This window comes from Delphinus delphis, chromosome 20 (genome assembly GCF_949987515.2).
Source record: "Delphinus delphis chromosome 20, mDelDel1.2, whole genome shotgun sequence".
In the NCBI taxonomy this organism is placed as follows: domain Eukaryota; kingdom Metazoa; phylum Chordata; class Mammalia; order Artiodactyla; family Delphinidae; genus Delphinus; species Delphinus delphis.
Genome location: NC_082702.1, coordinates 7713850 through 7736355, shown reverse-complemented (window position 1 = coordinate 7736355; position 22506 = coordinate 7713850). Strand labels below are relative to the sequence as shown.

The window sequence follows — 22506 nt, the reverse complement described above, 5'->3', positions numbered from 1 at the left end:
CCTTCAACACCTGATCTTAAGCTTTAAATTTTCCCCTGGCCCAGGCAGCCCGAATTCCAGCACCAACACTTGCTAGGGACCCAGTAGCCTGTTTCCAGCTTTCGTCACTATCAGGAGCCCAGGAGTCCAGCTCTCTCTTCCCCAAATACCTACCTCTCTCCTTCACCCAGACATGAGAACTCAGGACTCTGGACCCCAAACACCCCATCCCCAGTGATTCTAGACCCCCAGCACCCACCTCCCTAGGATCCTGGAGACTCCCTTTCCTCCTCTCGTGCCTGGAGAGGCTTTTCACATTCCCACCTCAGTTCTTTGCCTCTCTGGCCAATTTCTAAACGTACCTGACCCTATCTTTGGGAACCAGTGACATAATCTCTGGGTCTCTGGGAAGTAAGCAGGGGGGAAAAAGAGGGCTTAGAGGGAGGGGGGATTCCCACTGGGACCTGCCCTAATCCCCTCCCTCCTGGCTCCCCACGTTCCACTTCCAACAAAGCAATGACCCCTGGCCTCTGCTGTAGCCAGGCAACCCTGCTCCAGGGGTTCTGAATTGGAAGAGCATGCAGGTGTTCCTTAAAGGGACCTGACAGAGGCCGCATCGCAGGCTCGCTCTACACCTCTCTCTTATATAATAAACTTATAACGTGACCTGTGCCAACTACTACCGATCTGTAATTTACAGCCACTTCTAGGAGAGAAAACAAATGGGAAAACTACAACTCCCATGAGGCGAAGAGGCCAAGATGCCCGCGGAAGCTGACTCATTTTCCCCTGGCCCAACAGGGAGTTGTAGTTCTCTTTGAAAGTCTCCGTTCTTTCGCCTAAAAAGCAGGGTATGTGGCGTCAAAAGGTAGGGCTTCCGAGAAAGGAGGCTCGGCTTTCGAGAAAAGGCCAGCGACTTCGACAAGGGGCGGGGCCGCTAGACAGGGGCCCGAAACCTGGAGCCAGCGCGGACCAATCAGGCTGCTGAGAGCGGATCCTCTGCGGGGAAAGTGGGCGTGGCCTAGGGGGGAAATCGCAGAGACCACACCGGAGGTCCTAGCCCAGGAAAACGCCCTCTGCGGTGAAGGAGAGGTAAGGGGCTGGAGGGTCCTGGACTCTTGGGTCCTGGGGAGAAGGGAAGCGGGGCACCAGAGGGCTGGAAAACTGAGTCTCGGAGGACACCAGTACCTCCAGATCCTGGGAAAAGAGGAGGCTGGGGCCCTGGACCTTTGGGCCTGGGGAAAGAGGGGGTCGAGATCCCGGAATCCTAGTCTAAGCGAAGAGGGTGCTGGAAGCCAGGACTCCTGGGTCTGAGGAAGGAAAGGCTGGAGGCTCGGAATCCTGGCTCCCGGGAAACGAGACGCTTTGCGTCTTGATTCTTGGAAGGGGGCAGGGAGCGGCGCCGGGAGTCCAGACTCCTGGGTCCAGGGGAGAAGGCGGCTTGGGACAGACTTATTCCACCTCTCCGCCCCCACAGACCACGCCGCCATGCCTCCCGCTGGGCCCCGTGCAGCCCTCCTTCTCCTGTCACTTCTGCTGCTGCTGCGCGCTATTCTGACCGTGCCCCTGGAGCGGGGGGCGCCCAAGGAGGAGAATCCCGCGACCGAAAGCCCCGTGAGTGGCGTGCCCTGCTCGCCAGCCAGGTGTTTGCAGTGGTACTACAATTCCCGTGCCCCCTGGCTGGCTACGGATGCGGCTTGGAGTCTGCCTGCCATTCTTTGCCGTCCCAGGGCTTTGACGTGGTGAAAAACTTGGGGGCGGGTGTGTGTGTGTGAGAGAGAGAGAAAGAGAGAGAGATTTCTAAGCCCCTGACTTTGAGATATGGAAAATCAGGTCAGATTTTAGATGAAAAATCTGCATCACCCCCCCCCCGCCCCACCTAAACCTCTCTGCTCTTTTAAGACGCCCTCCCCTCGAGAAGGACTCAAATAAAAAACTACATTTTCCAGTAGCATCTTGAGCAGGTGGTGTTAGTTAACTGGGGTGTCCTCACATCATGGAGCTCATGGGAGTTGTAGTTTAAATTATGATAGGGCACGGTAACTGCTCATTTATTCCAACTTGTGTTTATCGAACACTATGAAACCTTTGGTCTTAGGGAATTTGGAACTTGGAAAGATCCTCAAGGCCAGTGCCCTGATTTGTGGCCCGAATCCTACAGCTCCCACTAGGAATGGACACACCACTGTCTCTGGAACAAATCATCCCATGCTCCTGTATGACAGGTCCCCACCCAGCAAGTGAGGCCTTTGCTCCGTGAAATCTTTGCAGACACAGAAGGGCAGCTTGAGTCCCCTTGCCTTTCATTCATTCCACACATTTCTTGAGCATCTTCTAGGAGCCAGGCACAGTGCTAGAGCAAGCCCCCTGCCCTCACAGACCAGCTTAGTTTGCTGGGAAGACAAACGGCAGGGCCCTCTGAGAATGGACACCAGGGGTGATGGTCAGGGAGGAAGGAAGGGTCATTTGAGCTAAGATCTGAAGTGCAGGGAAGAATATTCCAGGCAAAAGGAAATGCCTGGGCAAAGGCTGCGTGGTGGAGGAGAGCATAGTGAGTAGAAGGACTTACAGGAGGCCAGTGTGGCTGAAACAGAGTGAGTGAGGGGGAGATGAGGTCAGAGAAGGAACAGGGGGAGATCCCACGGGGCCTTGTGGGCCATGGTGGAGACTTTCTTTATTCTGAGGCTACTAGAGTGTTATAAATGTCGATAACAACAATCATAATAACGTTGACAGCTCTTACTAAGTGCTGAGTTAAATATTTAAAGATATTAACTGCTCTAATCCTCACAACAGTCCCTATGAGGTGGGTACTCACTAGCCTTACTTTACAGGTGCGGAAACTGAGGCACAGAGACGTTAAGTAACTTGCCCAAGGACTAAGATTGCCAGACTTAGCAAATAAAGACACAGGACACTCAGTTAAAATTGAGTGGGTTTCAGATAAACAACGAATAACCATTAGTATAATATACTGAAAGTTATTCATTGTTTTATCTGAAATTTAAATTTAACTAGGCATCCTAGCAGTCCGAACAAGGTCACATAGCTAGTAATTGGCAGATTTGGGATTCCAGCCCACTGTGTTTGGCTGAATGATGGCCCCCAAAGATGTCCATGCCCTAATCCCCAGAACCTGTGAATATATGGCAAAAGAGTGTTTGCAGGTATGATTGAGTTAGGTGGAGAAATTATCCTGGCTTATCCAGGTGAGCCCAATGTAATCACAAGGGTTCCATATAAGAGCCAGACAAGAAAGTCAGGGTCGGAAGCGATGTGATGATGTAAGCAGAGGTCAGAGTGATGCAAGGCCACAAGCCCAGGAGTGTAGGCCGCCTCTACAAGCTGGAAAAGGCAAGAAAGCAGATTGTTCCCTAAAGTCTCCAACATAAGCTCAGCTCTGCTGAACTATCTTGGGCTTCTGACCTCCAGAACTCTAAGAGAATAAATTTTTATTACTCTAAGCCACTTAAGTTTGTGATACTTTGTTACGGCAGCAATAGGAGATTAGTACACCCACAGTGCCATAGCTGGGTGATCGGCTCCCATTTATCACCTATGGTGTGTTCCTCAGCAAATGTAACGATAGTGGGCTTCCCTGGTGGCGCAGTGGTTGAGAGTCCTCCTGCCGATGCAGGGGACACGGGTTCGTGCCCCGGTCCCGGAAGATCCCACGTGCCGCAGAGCGGCTGGGCCCTTGAGCCATGGCCGCTGAGCCTGCGCGTCCGGAGCCTGTGCTCCGCAACGGGAGAGGCCACAACAGTGAGAGGCCCGCGTACCGCAAAAAAAAAAAAAAAAAAAAATGTAATGATAGCTATAGCTATAGTAGACTGAGTATCTTCTAAAGCCTTACCGTGGTGCCAGGCTTTTTTTTTTTTTTTTTTTTTTGGTGCCAGGCTTTTTATCTCTTACTTTTCACCATAGCTCTGAGAGGTAAGAAATTTATTGCCTATTTTACAAATGGAAGAGTGAGGCCCAGGAAGAGGAAAGTGCCAGCCAGCTACACGTGGCAGGGCCAGGAGCCCAGGGATTTTTGTCTGTCTTGTTCACTTGCTGTGCCCCATAGAACAGTGCCTGGCATGTGGTAGGGGCTCGCTGCATGCTTGTTGAATGAACAAATGTATGTTTCACTGCTTTCCAACAAATACCAGTGTGTCCACTCTATGGGCAGTGTTGAGCTGGGTGTTTACCCTTGTGATTTTAATTTCATCTCCACTACAGACAGACCTGGGAAGAAGTAAGAGCTGTGGCCCGGAGGATCAGGCAATTTGCCTGGGGTGACGGAGCAACCAGGGTCTGCTGGCTCTAGAGCCTTTATCCCATGGGGCAGGCCTCCCGCTCAGGGTTGGGGGCTGATCTCTGGGCCCCTCAGCAGGTGCCCAGGGGAGCAGAGCCTGGGTCCTACCTGCAGGGAAGAACCAGAGAGGGACAAGGGCTGAGGCTACTATGTTCATTCTTGTTGCCCTAGGACACAGGCCTGTACTACCACCGGTACCTCCAGGAAGTCATCAACGTGCTGGAGACAGACGGGCACTTCCGGGAAAAGCTGCAGGCCGCCAATGCTGAGGACATCAAGGTGCGGCTGGGTGCGAGCACACTGGGAGGGCATGCATGCTCAGAGGGCAGAATTCCAGGACGAACCAGGTTCCCTCAAGGGGAACCTTCCAGCCATCACAAAACTGAGACTCGGGAGAATTCACTTCTCGGGGTCACATAGCTGGGAAGGGATCTGGGGAAGACAGAATGTGTGGTTAAGTGTGGATGTGGACGGTACATGCCTCCCAGTATCAGGTCTACCAGCTGTGTGGCCTCCCTTCACTGTGCCTCAGTTTCCCCATCTGTAAAATGGGGTAATAATAGAACCTGCATCATAGGCCTGTCCGAGGAAGACGTGTAAAAGGCATGGATGTGCACAGTGGCCATTCTCAGTAAGCGCAATGTGAGGGCTGGTTCTGTGAGTTCTCAGCCCAGTGCTCTTTACACAGGAAGAATTCAAAACACGGGAGATGCTGTCATCACTCACATCATCTCTAACTCTCATGTTAGACCTCTAGAGGAGCTGTGATTCTCCTCATTTTACAGAGGTGGACACTGAGGCCCTGGTAGCAGGGTTTGTCCTTCCTGGAGGCCTGGGTCTCAATCCCTGGACTGACTGAGCCTGGAACCCACATCCCACCCCATCCCCCAAGCAGTGTTCCTTGGAAAGGATGCTCACACACACACACACACACACACACACACACACACACACACACACGCCATGAGGAGACAACACTGCCTGCCACCACCCCACCCCACCTAGACTCCCCTCCCCGTTCAGGTGCATGTTGGAACATCCCACCTGGGGGATCCACCCCGAGTTCTCCAAACACCTTGGGCCAAAGGAGGCCCCAGGGCCTGGGACTGATGGGGGGAGGGCAGCCCCGCTCTCCCCAAAACCTCCCAGCATTCCTTGGGCTCTTGTCCATCCCCATCCACCTGGCCCCCGACAATGGACGGGCATAACTAGAGACTGCTGAGCCCAGCCCATCCCACTGCCCAGCTGAGGAAACGGAGGCCCTATAGGCCACCCAGCTTGTCCAAGGTCATACAAGTGGGAAATGACATCAGAAACAGTGGCCACGTAGGCAGGCAGGTTCTGGAGTGGGACGGTGGCAGGTTCCAATCCCAGCTACACCTCGTGCTCTTCTGCGCAAGTGGTCACACCCCTCTGTGCCTTGGTTTCCTTCTCAGAAAACGGGGAGGCTCATGCAGCACTTTCTGTTGTGGGGAGATGGGGGTGGGGTTGTGTGAATCAGGGATAATCCCCACTTTGAGGCTTTGGTCCAGCCTGTCATCAGCCTTCAGTAAATGTCAGCTGTCCTTGTTACTGGTGGTGATAATCTCAGCCCCATTTTTGAGGTCCAGAGTAGGGAAACAGTGTGGGGTCACGCAGTGCAGTGGTGCCAGGACTGGGATTTGAACCCAGGCCCCAGGACTCTCACTCTGGGGAGACATGACGCCACCTGTGTCACCAGGCTGGAAACTGGCCTCCTGTCCTCACTGTCTGAGGAAGCTTGGGCGAGGGGCTTCTCCTCCTGAACCTCAGTTTGTTCATCTATAAAATGGGGTTGTGGGCAGGATTAGAGGACGGACTCAGTGAGTCCAGTGCAGGACTTGACTCATCGTAGGTGCCTGACTGGTTGAAGTTAACATGACTGGCACTGCGGTCCCTTTGTCCTGCTGCCTCTGCAAAGGCCACGCCCCCTGCAGGCTGGAGAGACCCAAACGAGTGGCTGAGAAAGCCATCTGAGACAGTGCAGGGTGCTGGGGTGGCCGGAGGAGGGACCCAGTCCGTCTGACAGTGAGAGAAAGCTTCTAGGGAATGGATTGTCCCGAGTGAGGTTTGAATTCTGAGTGGGAGTGTCTGGTATAAAAGTTGAAACGGGGGGGGGAGGGGGGAAGGGCAAGTTTTCAACAGTAGAACTGTGTGTACCAGTGAAGCGTTCTGGTACCTTCAGCTGTCTGCTGCTGGCTCCTTATAACTGACATAAAGACAGAGAGATGGGGCTGGAGCGGGGACGGCAGGGAGGAGGGGTAGGCATGGGCAGATGCAGGATCTTGCAGGATCTTCAGTGTTAGGCCCAGGGATTCGGTCCTGTGGGCATTGGGGAGCCACGGGGGTGGGGGACTGTGAGAAGGAGAGGGGTGGGGTCAGCACAATTGAGAAACAGACATAATCCAAAGTGATGATAGAGGTAACTCAGAGAAGGCACCCTGCTCAGCACGTGTGTGTGTGTGTGTGTGTGTGAGAGAGAGAGAGAGAGAGAGAGAGAGAGGGAGAGAGAGAGTGTGTGTGTGTGTGTGTGTGTGTGTGTGTGTGTGTGTGTGTGTGTGTGTGGTGGCGTCAAGGGGGTTGGGGATTCTTCCAAGGGAGGTGCCGTCTGCTTTGAGTTTATTTTGCTTGTTTGTTTTAATTTTATTGAGATACAGTTGGTTTACAATGTTGTGTTAATTTCTTCTGTACAGCAAGGTGACTCAGTTATACATATATGTATTCTTTTTCATATTCTTTTCCATTATGGTTCATCACAGGACATTGAATAGAGTTCCCTGTGCTCTACAGTATGCTTTGAGTTTTGAAGGACTGTAAGGACCTGGTTAGGCTTGGAAAGCAGTGACAGGGAGAATCCCAGGCAGAGGGACCAGCATGTGTAAAGGCCTAGAAGTGGGAAAGAGACGTGAGCCATGAGTGTGATCTGATGAGTGACGGGAAATAAGAAGGGCCTCCAGTGCCAGGTTGAGGGGCTGGAATCTTGTCTCGGGGCCTCTGGGGAACCCCAGGAGGCATCAGAAAGCTCTTAGAAGGCTCCAGAGAGGGCAGCCTGGTTTGTGTCCCCTCTCTCCCGGGCAGAGTGGGAAGCTGAGCCGGGAGCTGGACTTCGTCAGCCACCATGTCCGCACCAAACTGGATGAACTCAAGCGGCAGGAGGTGTCAAGGCTGCGGATGCTGCTCAAGGCCAAGATGGACGCCCAGCAGGAGCCCAGTAAGCAGGCCGGTGGGGTGGGTGGAGCTGGCGATGTTGGGGGTCATGGGGCAGCCTCCCTCCCCGGCCTCCAGGTGATTTTGGCAGGTGGAGCCAACTGGGGCGTCATTCTCTCCACCCCTGTAAGATCTGCATGGAAGATTGATCGAGTTTTCTTCCTAGCACAAGCTACTATTAACATTACTCGGGAGATGTTAGTAATTTTAGTTGCTTGGGTGGTTTTTGATGTGTTTTTAATTTTTATTTTAACAAATCAGGGTCATTTAAAATTTTGATGTCACTTCAAACTTACAGAAAAGTTGCAAGAATACTACCAAAAGCTCTCAAATACCCTTAGCCCAGATTCTGTAATTGTTAATGTTTGCTCCATTTATCTGTAGTTCACATTTGTGAGTTCCTTGCAGACACCGTATTCCTTTATGCCTCAATATTTCAGTGTGATTTTTCTTAGAACAACAATGTTCTCCTACAATACTATAGTACAGTGATCAAAGTCAGGAAGTTCAACAGGTTACACTGTACTTTTCATTGCTTACTTATTCTTTCTCTCCCCCACTAGAATGATTCTAATTTCCTGGCATTTATATGTGAGGCTATATTTTATAGTCTAATTGTGTGGCTAAAAAAGAAAAACAAAGAAAAGAAAGAAAAATGTACCTGGAAGAGGGAGATTTGAGTGGATTTAAATTCCAAGATCCCATCTTATTTCTAACATTCCTAGATACAGTTTCTTCGAGCATGTGTCTGGACCATGCTATTTCTTTTTTTTTTTTTTTTTTTTTTGCGGTACGCGGGCCTCTCACTACCGTGGCCTCTCCCGTTGAGGAGCACAGGCTCCGGACGCGCAGGCTCAGCGGCCATGGCTCACGGGCCCAGCCGCTCCGCGGCACGTGGGATCCTCCCGGACCGGGGCACGAACCCACGTCCCCTGCATCGGCAGGCGGACTCGCAACCACTGCGCCACCAGGGAAGCCCCCATGCTATTTCTTTTAAATGACTTTATTGAGATATGATTCATATACCAAACAATTTACCCATTTGAAGTGTACAGTTCAGTGATTAGTATATTCACAGGTATGTGCAACCATCATCAATTTTAGAACACCTTTATCACTCCAAAAAGAATCACTAGACCATGTAACTATCACCCCTCTATTCCCCACCGCACCCCTGGCAACCTACTTTCTGTCTCTATAAATTTGCCTGTTACGGACATTTTGTATAGATGGAATCATACGATAAGTGATCTTTTGTGTCTGGCTTCTTCTAGTGTAATATTTTCAAGGTTCATCCACACTGTAGCATGCATCACTGCTTTATTCCTTTTTAGGGCCAAGTAATATTCCCTTGTCTGGATCTACCATATTTAGTTTGTCCATTCATCCATTGATGGATATGCGTTGTTTGCATCCATTGGCTACAATGAACCATGCTGTTTTACTCATTGTAGCTTTGTGGGATATTCTGGTACTCCTGGGGCACCTTTTGGCTCGTCACTAAGTGTAAGAACAATCCCATTTTACTGAGATTTACCTCCAGCTTCTTCTTTCATCTCCTGACCCCCTTGAGGCTCCTGTGTTACAGATGGGGACCCTGAACGTTGGTAGATGGTGTTAAGGGTCAGTAAGAGAGCTGAGCTTTGTTTTCATTCCTGTCTGATGCCTCTTATCCATTGATCAAATATGTCTTGAGTTCTACTCTGTGCCAGGCACTGAGCAGGGTGCTGGGGCTCTAAGGTGACCAGACGGGCATGGTCTCCGGCCTCCTTCTGCATAACCATCCATGCCTTCTCTGTCTTGCTGTTTTAATTACTACAGTTTCGGAGTCTGACTCGATCTCTGGTAAACTGGCTGTTCCCTTGTCATGAATGAGAAAAAATCCCTCCCATCAGTTGGTTGCTTATTACATCCCATACGCTAAGCTATGTACTTCAACTTTTGTCCCTTTAACAACTCAGGAATCTCCAGAATCTGATTACTTCTCTCCACGTCCATTGCTGTCACTGGGTCCCACGTGGATCAGCGCAGTCTCCTCCTCCCTGGGCACCCTGCCGCCGCCCTTGCTTTTCCCACTATTTCCTGTAGAACAGCCGTTCTTAACACAATCCTGTTAATATCTGGATTCATTTCCTGTGGCCACTGTAACAAATCAGCAACAACTTAGAGGCTTAAGACAACACACATTTATTCTCTTTACCTTTTGGAGATCAGAAATCCAAAATCAGTTTCACTGGGCCAAAATCAAGGTGTCAGCAGGGCTCTGTTAGTTCTGGAGGTGCTATGGGGGGGAATCTGTTTCCTTGCCTTTTCCAGCTTCCAAATCTTCATTCCTAGGCTGGGAACCTCTTCAAATGCAGCAGCGTAGCGTTTTTCTCCAGTCATCACGTGGCATTCTTCTGTAGTCAGATCTCCCGCTGCTTCCCTCTTACAAGGATTACATTTAGCCCCCTTCTCCAGTTAATCCAGGATCATCTCCCCATCTCAATATCCTTAATTTGATCACATCTGCAAAGTCCCTTTTGCCCCATGAGATCACATATTCATAGGTTCCAGGGATTCAGATGTGGACATCTTGGGGGGGGCCTTTTATTCAGCCTATCACAGCACCCAGTTCAAATCCTGTCCCTCCTGTGCTCAGAACCAGCCATGGCTCCCCAGTGCCCTCAGGATCAAGTCCACACTCCTTGCTAGTTGGAGGCCAAGCTGAGCCCTGCCACGCCCGTCCTAGCCCCTCCTTTCACATGTGTGCCCTCTCACCCGACCCTCTGGCATCAGCATTTTTAGTACGGAGGGTAACACATCTTTCTCACCTTGGGACTTTTGCCTGTGACATTCTTTCTCGGGGCCCTTGGCATGGCCAGTGGAGCTTTGGTCTCAGCCCAGATGTCGCCTCCCTCGTCCTGCCCTGACCGTCCTTTGTGAAGAGTCCTCCATTTGTTTGAGTCCTTTGTGGTCGTGTGTTTGTCCCTTACTCACCTGTTCTCCATCTTGACCGGGTGCTCCAGAGGACAGATGCCGTCACCATCTGTTTCCTGCTGTGTCCACAGTGCTAGGCACAGGGTCGGGCCCAGAGTATGGCTCAACACGTATCTGTGGCATGAATAACGAATTATGAGACTTGATCTGTGCCTGTCTCCTGGGTCTGTCCCTCCTCTGGGCTCACCCAGGCCCAGAGCTGCCGCCACTACAGCCTGAGTCACCTGGATTCCAGCTGCCTGTGTGTGTGCCTTTCACCCCCACCAGCCCAGGAGCCACTGGAGGTGCAGGCCCGGGTCTGGTTCACATGGGGGCCCCCAGCAGGCCTCTCAAGATGTGTGTCCAGTGGATGAGTGGGTGCCAAGTGTGTCCTGGTCTCTCCCTCTCTGCCGGGAAACTCTCATACAAGGAGGCTGCATTACTTTGCTAGGGCTTCTGTAACAAAGTACTACAGACCGGGTGGCTTAAACAATAGGCATTGATTGTCTCACAGTTCTGGAAGCCATAAGTCAAAAATCAAGGTGTGAGCAGGGGGTGGTTCCTTCCGAGGGCTGTGCGGGAGAATCTGTTCTGGGTCTTTCTCTTTGATTTGGAGATGGCCACTCCCCCCCCCCCCGCCCCCGCCATGTCTACTCACATTGTCTTCCCTCTGTGTGTGTCTCTGTGTCCAAATTTTCTCTTTTTATAAGGACTCCTGTCATATGGGATTAGGGCTCATCCTCATGACCTCATTTTAACTTGATCACCTCTGTAAAGCCCCGCTCTCCAAATAAGGTCACATTCTGAGATACTGGGGCTATCAACCTCCCTGTGAATTTGGGGGCACGCAATTCAACCCATAACAGAATTAAGTGTCATGTGCTCTGGAGCCCAACTAATCCTCACTCTGCCTCTTCCTAGATGGTGACCTAGACGTCACTTCCCCTCTCTGGGCCTCAGTTTTCACATCCATAAAATGGGATAATCACAGAACCTATGTGAGATTTTTGTGAAAAGTAAATGCATTAATATATTTAATATATTTAGAGCAGGGCCTGGCACATAGTACATGTTTGATACATGTTGGTTATCATCATGGTTATTATTATTTTCAGCATCAGACTCAGTTGTGGCATCACCTCGTCCAGGAAGCCCTCCCTGATTGCTCCAGGCTTATTCAAGCCATCCTCTGTGGGCTTCTCCTGTGCCCTCTGTGGTCTCCTTTAGAGCACATCCAGCCCAGGATAGTTTTTGTTTGTTTGATTTTTGTTTGTTTTTTTGCTGTGCTATGTGGCTTGTGGGATCTTAGTTTCCCAACCAGGGATCGAACAGGGCCCCCGGCAGTGGAAGCGCTGAGTCCTAACCACTGGACTTCCAGGGAATTCCCGCAGGATAGGGATTTTGAAAGAAAGAACGTTCCATGAGTTGTTCACCCCACCACCACCCCATCTTCCCTCTCATCCAGATGTACAGTTGGATCACCTGAGCCTCCTGAAGCAGTTTGAACACCTGGACCCTCAGAATCAGCACACATTCGAGGCCCGGGACCTGGAGCTGCTGATCCAGACAGTAGGTTGAGGGGGACCTGGGGGCAGAGGACTGAGGGAAGCTTTGTAGAGGGGGAGAAGGGAGCAGACGCTGGGATGTGAGCCCACTCACCCCTGCCTGGTGTTCTCTGAGGCTAGCGGCTGCAGAAGGGCTGCTTGTGCCTAAAAACCTTCCCCAGATTCTCTACAGGAAAGCGGAGCTGTGTGCGTGTGTGTCGGGGTCGGGAGGTTGGCTCCACGCACATCTGGATTCAAATCCCTCTCCTATGACTGGGGGCAGGAATTCCCTCTGTGTCCTTGCTGTAGGCAGAATAATAGCCCCTCAAAAGACGTCACATGCTGTCTGCGGAACCTCTGGCTCTGTGACCTGATGTGGCCAAACAGACTTTGCAGTTGTGATTAAGCTGAGGAGCTTGCGATGGGGGGGATGAGCCTGGGTTATCCAGGTGGACCCTAAGTGTCATCACAAGGGTCCTTGTAAGAGGGATGCAGGGAGTTCCCTGGTGGCCTAGTGGTTAGGATTCTGGGCTTTCACTGCCAAGGCCCAGGTTCAATCCCTGGTTGGGGAACTGAGATCCCGTAAGCCATGTGGTACGGCCAAAGAAATTAATAAATAACATAACATAACATAAAATTTAAAAAGAGGGAAGCTGAGGGAGATCTGACTACAGTAGAGGGCGACAGTGTGACGACCAAAGCAAGGTGGCTCTGCTGCTGACTTTGAAGATGGATGAAGGGGCCACAGGCACGTATGCAGCTCTAGAAACTGGAAAAGGCAAAGAAGGGGGTTCTCTCCTAGAGTCTCCGGAAGGAGCACATCTCTGCCAACACTGTAATTGCAGCCCAGTGAAACTGATTTCAGACCCTGGCCTCCATGCTGTTAAGATGATGAGTGTGTGTTAAGCCACAATAAAAAATAATTTGTTAGAGCAGCACAGGAACAAACGTAGTCTTCATGTGAGAAGTAGGATCTACAACCCTGCCTTGTGGGGAAGGCCAAGTTCGGGGCTGGGGAGTGGCACGGGATGCTCAGGTCTGCCCCTGCCTCTTCCCTGCTCACATCCCTTCTGTAGCTCCCCAGCACCCCCAGGACAGAACCTACCTCTCTGCCTGACTTGAGCCTCAGCCTGCTTTTCTGGCTGACTGGAGCTCCATCTAGTGGCCATGAAGATAATAGCAGCCATTTGATTGAGTCCATGCCTGACCTTCGTCCCCGAGAGACGGTTCTGCCGCTTATTTCCAGAACATTCCAGAAACTGTCCGCTTTCCTGCAGCCGCTCTGTCATTCTCCTGGTCTCAACCCCAGAGATGGGCTCCTTGCTTCTGCCTTCCACACTCAACAGCAGGGTTTCTCAACTCGGCACTCTTGACACTTGGGGCTGGATAATTCTTTGCTCTGGGGATTATTTGTGCATTTTGTGACGTTTAGCAGCATCCCTGGCCTCTACCCACTAGATTCCAGTAGACCTCCCCTAGTTGTGACAACCAACAATATCTTCAAACATTAACTGCTGTCCCCTGGGGACCGCAGTCACCCCAGGTTGAGAACCTCCATCTGTTCCCCACACAACAGCTGTATTGGTTTTCTATTGCTGCCATATAACAAATTACCACAGACTCAGTGACTTAAGACAACAGAAAGCTATCCTCTTACAGTTCTGGAGGCCAGTAGTTGAAAATCGGTATCACTGGACCAAAACCAAGGTTTCCTTAGAGGCATCTGCTTCTTGCCTCTTCCAGCTTCTGGGGGTTGCCAGCATTCCTTGGCTTGTAGACACATCACTCCAGTCTCTGCCTCCACCATCACGTGGCATTCTCCCTGTGTCTCTCTGTGTCTTCTCTGTAGCCTTCTTGTAAAGACACTAGTCATTAGAATTAGGGGCCACCCTAATCCAGCAGGACCTCATCTTAACTAATTACATCTGCAAAGATCCTGTTTCCAAGTAAAGTCACATTCTGAGGTTCTGGGTGCACATGAATTCTGGGGGGACCCTATACAACCCAGTATAGTATTGTTATCACCATTTTCCAAGGCAGAAACTGAGGCACAGAGAGAATGAGTAACTTGCCCAAGGTCACAGAGCCAGCAGGATTTGTTCACGTGGCAGAGCCTAGATTTGAACCCTGGGCAGAATAATTAGAGACCTCATGTTGTTTACCCCCTAGCTGTACTGCTTTCCATATTAAGTCACCTCATGTGCTGTTCCTTATTATTTATTCCTCCAAGATCTTGAGATTGTGGAGGACTTAGAAGAAATGAGTTAAAGTTGCTATTGTGTAACCATCCTCGTCTTTTGACCGAAAAGAGAAGGCTATGTATTATGGGACAAAAGTGACATCGGGACATAAGACCCAGCACACGTGGAAGTTGGGCCAGGTTCAGAGCCAAAGGCCTGGCATTCGGAGTTTGGAATTAGGGGCTGGGCATAGAAGTGAGGTGAGAGTGACCGTCTGCCTTTCCCCAGGCCACCCGGGACCTTGCCCAGTACGATGCAGCCCATCATGAAGAGTTCAAGCGCTACGAGATGCTCAAGGAACACGAAAGACGCCGTTATCTGGAGTCCCTGGGAGAGGAGCAGCGAAAGGAGGCAGAGAGGAAGCTGGAAGAGCAACAGCGCCGGCACCGAGAACACCCCAAAGTCAATGTGCCTGTAAGGACCCCCATTCATGCCTACCCCCCACAACCATGTCCAACTTTCCAAGCGCCACAAGAAAGTAGCTGAAAAACTACAACTCCCAGCAGAGCTTGAGGCAAAAGGCCCCTTTTAATGTACCCAGCTACCTCCAGGGGCTGCTGGGAGTTGTAGTTTTATTGCTTGAGGGGAATGACATTTGAGGGATGGGGGTAAAGGGTTCTCTAGCTTTATCCTATGGGACCCAGACCTCTTGCTCATGAGCCCCCGGCTCTCCCTTCCACAGGGCAGCCAAGCCCAGTTGAAGGAGGTGTGGGAGGAACTGGATGGATTGGACCCCAACAGGTTTAACCCCAAGACCTTCTTCATACTGCATGGTAAGGAGGGAGTCCCAAGACCCAGGCTAACGCTGAGGCTCTGACCTTTCTGGGGCCTGAATGCTAAGAAGGGGTCTCCCTAACTCACGGGGCTTAGGGAGGCCAAAGAGGTCTGAGCCCCTCTCCCCTGGTGGTCTAGAAGGCCCTGTCCCTCCCTGTTGTTGGGAATAGGATGTTCCATGGAAGAGCTCGTCCTTTTTTCTGGGATACACCAGGCCTCTGGGTTCTAAGGACTGACTGGTGTCCCTAACTGAGCAAACCAGGCTATAGCCTGTCACCAGAGCTTAGCAGGGTCTGATTCATTCATTCAGCAAATGTTTACAAAGAGACCTCTAAGGACCAAGCTTCACGGAGACCCTGTGTGTACAGCTGTGAACAAAAGAAAGTCCCCCTGGCATCACAGAACCAGTGATCAGGCAAACAGATAGTTCTGTAGTTCAGTGAATCTAAGTGACCATTGGAACATAAGATGAACACTTGAATTTTACATAAACTGCCCATTAAACTAACACATCATCGATGATAAGATGCCTCCCAATTTTATGGATGATAAAATATGGGGAGAAAAAAAGTGCATCTTAGAAGCAGTGAAGTAGATTCTATAGGAGATGATCAGGTAGTCACATTACCATGGAAAGCAGGACAGTGGGATTAAAGGTCTAGAACGATGATTTTAGATAGCCTGGTCTGGAAAGATTTTTGCTAGACCAGCACTGTCCAGTAGAACTTCCTATGCTGATGGAAGTGTTCTGCAGCTGTGTTGTCCAATACAGCAGCCACCAGCCCCATTTGGCTTTATTTTCTTTTTCTTTTTTGGCTGTACAGCATGGCATGTGGGATCTTAGTTCCCTGACCAGGGATCGAACCTGTGCCCCCTGCAGTGGAAGCGTGGAGTCCTAACCAGTGGACCGCCAGGGAAGTCCCTGGTTTTTTTTTTTAAACGAATGAGGCAATTTATTAACCCAGCATCATTTGTTCTTTCATTTTAATTAATTTTTATTGGAGTATAGTTGATTTACAGTGTTGTGTTAGTTTCTGCTATACAGCAAAGTGAATCAGTTATGCATATACATATATCCAGTCTTTTTTAGATTTTTTTCCCATATAGGTCATTATAGAGTATTGAGTAGAGTTCCCTGTGCTATACACTAGGTTCTTATTAGTTCCCATGTGGCTATTATTATTAATTAAGCACTTGAAATGTGGGTTTTACAACTAAGAAATTGAATTTTAATCAATCAAAAAATTTTTTAATTTATTAAATTTATTTATTTTTGGCTGCGTTGGGTCTTCATTGCTGCGTGCGCACTTTCTCTAGCTGCATTGAGCAGGGGCTACTCTATGTTGCAGTGAGCGGACTTCTCACAGCGGTGGCTTCTCTTGTTGCGGAGCACGGGCTCTAGACGTGTGGGCTTCAGTAGTTGTAGCACGCGGGCTCAGTAGTTGTGGCGCACGGGCTTAGTTGCTCCGCAGCATGTGGGATCTTCCCAGACCAGGGCTCGAACCCATGTCCCCTGCATTGGCAGGCAGATTCTTAATGGCTGTACCACCAGGGAAGCCCCTGATCAAGTAAAGCTTTTAAAATTTGTAATTGTGGTAAAATACACTTGACATAAAATCTACCATCTTAGCCATTTTTAAGTGTACATATCAATAGTGTTAAGCATACTCACATTATTGTGCAGCAGTCTTTTCATCCTTACAAAACTGAAACTCTGTATTAATCATCAACTCCCCATGACCCCTCCCACATCCCCTCGTAACTTCTATTCTCTTTTGTCTATGAATTTGACTCTTCTAGCTACCTCATATAAGTGGAATTGTAGAGTATTTGTCTTTTTTATGACTGGCTTATTTCACTTAGCATAATGTCAAGAAAATGAATCTTTCCTTGTATTCGATTGTTACTCATTTAAATTTCATTTGCCCCATGTGGCTAGTGGCCGCTGGATTGCACAGCACCGCTCAAGAGAGATGACATTTGAACCAAGACCTCAGTGAAGTGAGGGGGTGAGCCTCGAAGATATTTGTCTAGATGGGGGGCATAGCAAGCACACGCAGGGGAGAATGAACCTGGTGGGTTTCCAAGGTCACTGGAGCCGAACGCTTGAAGAGAAGAATGATAAGAAAGGGAATTCCTGGGGGGCGTGGGGTGAATTGGGAGATTGGGATTGACATCTATACACTATTGATACTATGTATAAAATAGGTAACTAATGAGAACCTACTGTACAGCACAGGGAACTCTACTCAGTGCTCTGTGGTGACCTAAATGGGAAGGAAATCCAAAAAAGAGGGGATATATGTATACGTATAGCTGGTTCACTTTGCTGTACAGTAGAAACTAACACAATAGTGTAAAGCAACTATACTCCAAAAAAAAAACTCATAGATAAAAATGACTGGACTTCCCTGGTGGCGCAGTGGTTAAGAGTCTGCCTGCCAATGCAGGGGACACAGGTTTGAGCCCTGGTCCCGGAAGATCCCACGTGCTGCGGAGCAACTAAGCTCGTGCGCCACAACTACTGAGCCTGTGCTCTAGAGCCCGTGAGCCACAACTACTGAAGCCCGCGCGCCTAGAGCCCGTGTTCCGCAACAAGAGAAGCCACCACAATGAGAAGCCCACACACCGCAACAAAGAGTAGCCCCCGCTCGCCACAACTAGAGAAAGCCCGCGCACAGCAACAAAGACCCAACGCAGCCAAAAATAAATAAATAAATAAATCTATTTTTTTTAAAAAATTACCAATTTAACCATTGTTAAGTGTAAAAAAAAAAGGAATTTCCTGGCAGTCCAGTGGTTAGCACTCTGCGCTTTCACTGCCGAGGGCGCGGGTCCAATCTCTGCTCAGGGAACTAAGATCCCACAAACGCAGCCAAAAACAAAAAAGAAGAATGATAAAGACTGCTAGGGAGGTAACAGCCACCCTAAGGGTAAGGAATTTGGATTTTATTCTGTCTTGAGTGAGACACAGCAAAAGGATTTTGAGCAGAGGAACTGACCCCATCTGCTTTAAGGGTTGGCAGGATCCGTCTAGGTGCTGTGTTGAGGACAGGCTGTAGGGGCCAGGGCCAAAGCCAGGACCCTAGTTAGGAGGCCTGAGATGCTGGTGACTGGACCGTGGAAGTAGGGAAGAGTGGTCATATTCTGGATTTGTCTTGAAGGTCAAGCTGGTAGGACTTGAGGATAGACTTGATGAGGATTGTAATGGAACAAGAGAGTCAAGGGTGACTCCGAGGTATTTGGCCTGAGCAACTGGAAGGATGGAGAGAGAAGGGCAAGCATGTTTGTCAGGGAAGATTGGGAACTGGGTCTGTCCATGTCAAGCTAGAGATGTCTATTAGACATTTATGTGGAGATGGAGAGTAGGCAGTTGGGTATTCAGGTGTGGAGGCAGCTTGCGGATGGCATTAAAGATGAGGGACTGGAGGAACCCATCTAAGGAAGTCTTGCCAGTAGAACTGTTTCTGTAATGATGTTCTCTGCTGCCCAGTATGGCGGCCACCAGCCATATGTGGCTATTGAGTGCTTGCCATGTAGCAAGTAGGACTGATAAACTGAAATTTTAATTTTATTTAAACAGCCCATGTGGTTAGTGGCAACCATATTGGACACATCTGAATATTTGATAGGGAAGAAGTCATTGTCCCCTGTCCCCTACACCACCCGTAGAGGTCAGGAAGAGGACAGGGCCAGTGAAGGAAAATAAGGGCAGCTGGAGAGGAGAGGGTGATGTTCTGAGAGCCAGAGGCAGAAAGTCAAGTAAGGTGCAGGCTGAAGCTTAACCATTGGATTTGCAAGGTCAGGGTTCCTGGCCGCCTCCCTGGGACCAGCGTGGGTGCTGATCTGAGGGAGCAGAGGAGGCGAAGGCAGTGGGCAAGGTGCATGTGGTGGAGGAGTCTGATTGGCAGGGAGAGGATTCTTTGGTGATCAGAGTCAGCCCTGGGCTGGTTCTCTGGGAGACGTCCCTGACACCCCTGTATCCTGGGCGAAGGGCTGATCCTGTGCCCAGGTCACTGGGAGCTAGAGATCAAGTCATTCTGCATGACAATGGGCCCAAGAATGGTCCCAATGGAGTCTCAGGACCCTGGTAGGGAAAGGGCTGTCTTAGCAACGGGCCAATGGGGCACTGAAGCCTGAAGGCCACCATCCTACTGTCAGAGACCCGTTGTTACCTATCCGCTGAGAACAGACCTCGCATCAGCCCAGAATTCCTTCTCCAACAGGTCACTTAGGAACTTGACCCACTCCGTCTTCAGTCCCCCAAGACACCTTGTTGTCTCTTCCTCAGATATCAACAGTGATGGTGTCCTGGATGAGCAGGAGCTGGAGGCCCTCTTCACCAAGGAGGTGAGTATCTTGGAAGCCATGGGCGCAGAGGATGCCCAGGTCAGCAACGTGTCCCCTCGGGATCCTAGTACTCCCCTCAGGTCCCCCTGGATGTGCGTTCAGGGGGAAAACTACAACTCCCGGCAGCCCCTGAGGCAAAAAGAGGCTGTCAGGAGTGGCAGGGTGTCCCAAGGACTGATGGGAGTTGAAGTTGTCTGTGTGTGTTAAGAGGTTGGGTAGCCTGGGAAGGAGCTTGCCCTGGACCTCTCAGTACATCCTGCTTTTCGCTTGACCCTGCAGCTGGAGAAGGTGTATGACCCCAAGAATGAGGAAGATGACATGCGGGAGATGGAGGAGGAGCGGCTGCGCATGCGGGAGCATGTGATGAAGAATGTGAGAGGAGGGCCCCGGGCCGTGGGTGAGGGCGGGGGTAGGGGTGGAGGGAGGTCCAGCTCTGTTGCTTACCCTTACCTGGCTCCCCAGGTGGACACCAACCAGGACCGCCTCGTGACCCTGGAGGAGTTCCTTGTATCCACGCAGAGGAAGGAGTTCGGGGACACCGGGGAGGGCTGGGAGGTGAGGACACGGAAGATACTCTGGATCCTGACTGTGTCTCTCTCTCCCAGACCTAACCCGTCTTTTGGGGTCTCTGGCCACTTCTCTTTCTCTCTGGGTCTCTGACCTCCAAGCCCCCCAGCTCTCTGTCCCCCCAACCTCCTGGGTCGTTGTCTTCCCCTCTCTGGGTCCCTGTTCTCCCACTGCTCCACTCTGGGTCTTTATCTCCCTTCCCACCTCCCACTCAGGTCTCTCCATCCACACGCATGGCCGAGGCCTCCCAGCCTTCCCTGAACCTCCTCCATTAGCGGGGCCGGGGCTAGAGCCCCCCTGCTGATGGCCCCTGTCCTCACCCCGGCAGACAGTGGAGATGCACCCTGCCTACACGGAGGACGAGCTGAGGCGCTTTGAGGAGGAGCTGGCTGCCCGGGAGGCAGAGCTCAATGCCAAGGCCCAGCGCCTCAGCCAGGAAACTGAGGCTCTGGGTCGCTCCCAGGGCCGCCTGGAGGCCCAGAAGAGAGAGCTGCAGCAGGTGACTGGCCAGGGAAGGGGGTCCATCCTCTGAGCCCCTGGAGGCCCTTGTCCTAGTGTGTCCAGAAGTGCGGAAGGCTTACAGCCACTGTGTTAATCACTGGTAGATCCTTGGGTAGCAGCTGCCATCTTGAGTAAGGGCAGACGTTGTCCCCATCCCTGGCTGCTCTGTGGCTGCCATGTTGGATAAGGGCAGTGAGGTTGTAAGCAGGAGAGAGGGGAAAGGCCGAGGAGGGAGGAGGAGGCTTCCCTGTCCCAAGGTGTGACCCAAGCCATGACCAGGGAGGGAGAACTGGATCTTTAACTAGTATTAAGCCCAACTCTCAATGAGGGAGAAAAACTGAGGCCCATGGAGAAGGGACTGGTCCATGACCACTTAGCAGGTTGCCATGGAGACTCAACATCATACCCTCTCGCCTCTGTGATCTCCCCCACCCCCTGCAGGCCGTTCTGCAAATGGAACAGAGGAAACAGCAGCAGCAAGTCCACAACAACCCAGCACCCGGCCCCGAGGGACAGCTCAAGTTCCACCCAGACACAGGTGCTGGCCCCTGGGCCCAGGGGGCAGGGAAGGAGCTGGGGGCCCAGACTCCTGGGTCTGAGAGAGGAGGGGCTGGTAGTCTAGTGCTACCATTTTCTTCCTCCATTTCCAGATGATGCACCTGTCCCAGCTCCAGCTGGTGACCAGAAGAATGTGGATCCTTCAGAAAAGAAAGTTCCAGAACAGACCTCCAAGCTGCCCCAGCTGGAGTCACAGCACCTGTGATCCTTCTGGGACGCCGGGTTCCTACTGAAGCTGATGGGGGGGGGATGAGGTGTCACAATCAACCTTCTTTGGGGCCTGGCAACACCTGTGGCCTGCTAGGTGGGGTGGGATGCGGGGACAGGGCACTTTCCGTATTGCTGCCCGAGCCATGTATCTGCTGCCTCAGCTTCCACAGCCTTCCAGTCTGTGGTCCCTTCTTTCTGTTCCCCTCCGAGGGACCTGCCTTCGCTTGTCCAGTCAAGTGGTCACTGGCTCAGCCTACCTTAGGGAAGCCCCCTCCCTCCCAAAATGGTCTGCTCCATGCCGGCCTTTCTAGTTGCTTTGGGCCTCAATGCCCAGGTTGTGGCCACTCTGGAATCCTGCATCCCCACAGCTACTGGAATCCTGCCTGCTGCTCTGGGCCCAGCTTCTGTTGGTTTATGGGGCTTGGGTGGTCCCTTAAGACCTTTCTCTACCTTTTGTGGGACCAGCGATGCCTCAAAAACAGTGTCTCCCCCACGGCTGGGTGTGAGGGCCAGAAGAGTCCTCAGCATAGCTGATCACCTCTCATACCAGGAGCCCTGACGTCTTGGCCCCTAGCCCCTTCCCCACACAACCCCAGAAGGGTCACAGAGCTGACTCCACCCCAGGATCAGGTTCCAGCCCCTCAGCCTTTCTGGCCTTATCTCACGTGGCTCCCTGCCCTGCTCTGTACTCTGGTTCCAACCAAATACACTTCCTGGAACAAATCCATGCGTCTGTTTCTTTGTAAATCCTTTTCCTTCTGAAACTTCAGCCATGTTTCACCTGCCAAAGTCCTCCTCGTTCTTTAAGAATCAATTCAAGCATATTTCTGAGAGGCTCTGTCCTGGCATCTTTGTCCTCTCCTGATGGGTCCGCTGCCTACGCACATGCACACACACACACACACACATGCACCTTCAGTAGGATCCTTTCAGCCACAAGGACAGAAAACCCAAACCTAGGCTTAAACAATAAAGAAAAATGTATTATTGCCCAAAACAAGAAGTCCCAAGGTAGGGTGACTCCAAAGCCTTCAGGGAACCAGGTTCTCCCATCTCCTAGCCCTGCTGTGGGAGGTGTGGGGGGGCTGTACTCCTCTTGTCCCAAAGTGGCTGCAGCTGCTCTGGATGTCACACCTGTCTGCACTAACAGCTGACAAAGGAAATTGGCAGAGGCTACAAATCAGAGCCTCTTCCCACCCCCCCAGAGCCTGTTTACCAACATGTCACTGGGCATGAGACAGGTCTAGTTTAGTGTCCAAAGAGAGGAAGAAATGTGAAGGAGGCCCCAGTGATAAAAAATTAT

At 51.1% G+C, this 22506-nt stretch overlaps 1 protein-coding gene across 2 annotated transcripts; it reads left to right on the top strand.

Annotated features, from left to right (window-relative positions):
- Window positions 1-854: 854 nt before the first annotated feature.
- Window positions 855-21927, top strand: NUCB1 (nucleobindin 1). Of its 2 annotated transcripts, XM_060000946.1 has the most exons (14): window positions 855-1071; window positions 1457-1593; window positions 4448-4555; window positions 7373-7505; window positions 11925-12028; window positions 14472-14542; window positions 14594-14657; window positions 14926-15016; window positions 19309-19367; window positions 19647-19739; window positions 19830-19922; window positions 20263-20433; window positions 20877-20973; window positions 21086-21927. In XM_060000946.1, the coding sequence occupies exons 2-14, from the start codon at window positions 1468-1470 to the stop codon at window positions 21196-21198; spliced, it is 1323 nt and encodes a 440-aa protein (XP_059856929.1). In that variant the 5' UTR covers window positions 855-1071; window positions 1457-1467; the 3' UTR covers window positions 21199-21927. The 2 variants fall into 2 exon arrangements, with proteins under 2 accessions (XP_059856929.1, XP_059856928.1); XM_060000945.1 differs by having other exon boundaries at window positions 863-1071; window positions 14472-14657.
- The last annotated feature ends 579 nt before the right edge of the window (window positions 21928-22506 follow it).

Excerpts from the sequence above, each read along its gene's own strand:
- NUCB1 (XM_060000945.1), top strand. The coding sequence starts at position 1,468 with ATGCCTCCCGCTGGGCCCCGTGCAGCCCTCCTTCTCCTGTCACTTCTG. Across the intron at positions 1,594-4,447 it reads ATCCCGCGACCGAAAGCCCC|GACACAGGCCTGTACTACCA; the intron begins GTGAGTGGCGTG and ends TTGTTGCCCTAG. Across the intron at positions 19,740-19,829 it reads GGGAGCATGTGATGAAGAAT|GTGGACACCAACCAGGACCG; the intron begins GTGAGAGGAGGG and ends CTGGCTCCCCAG.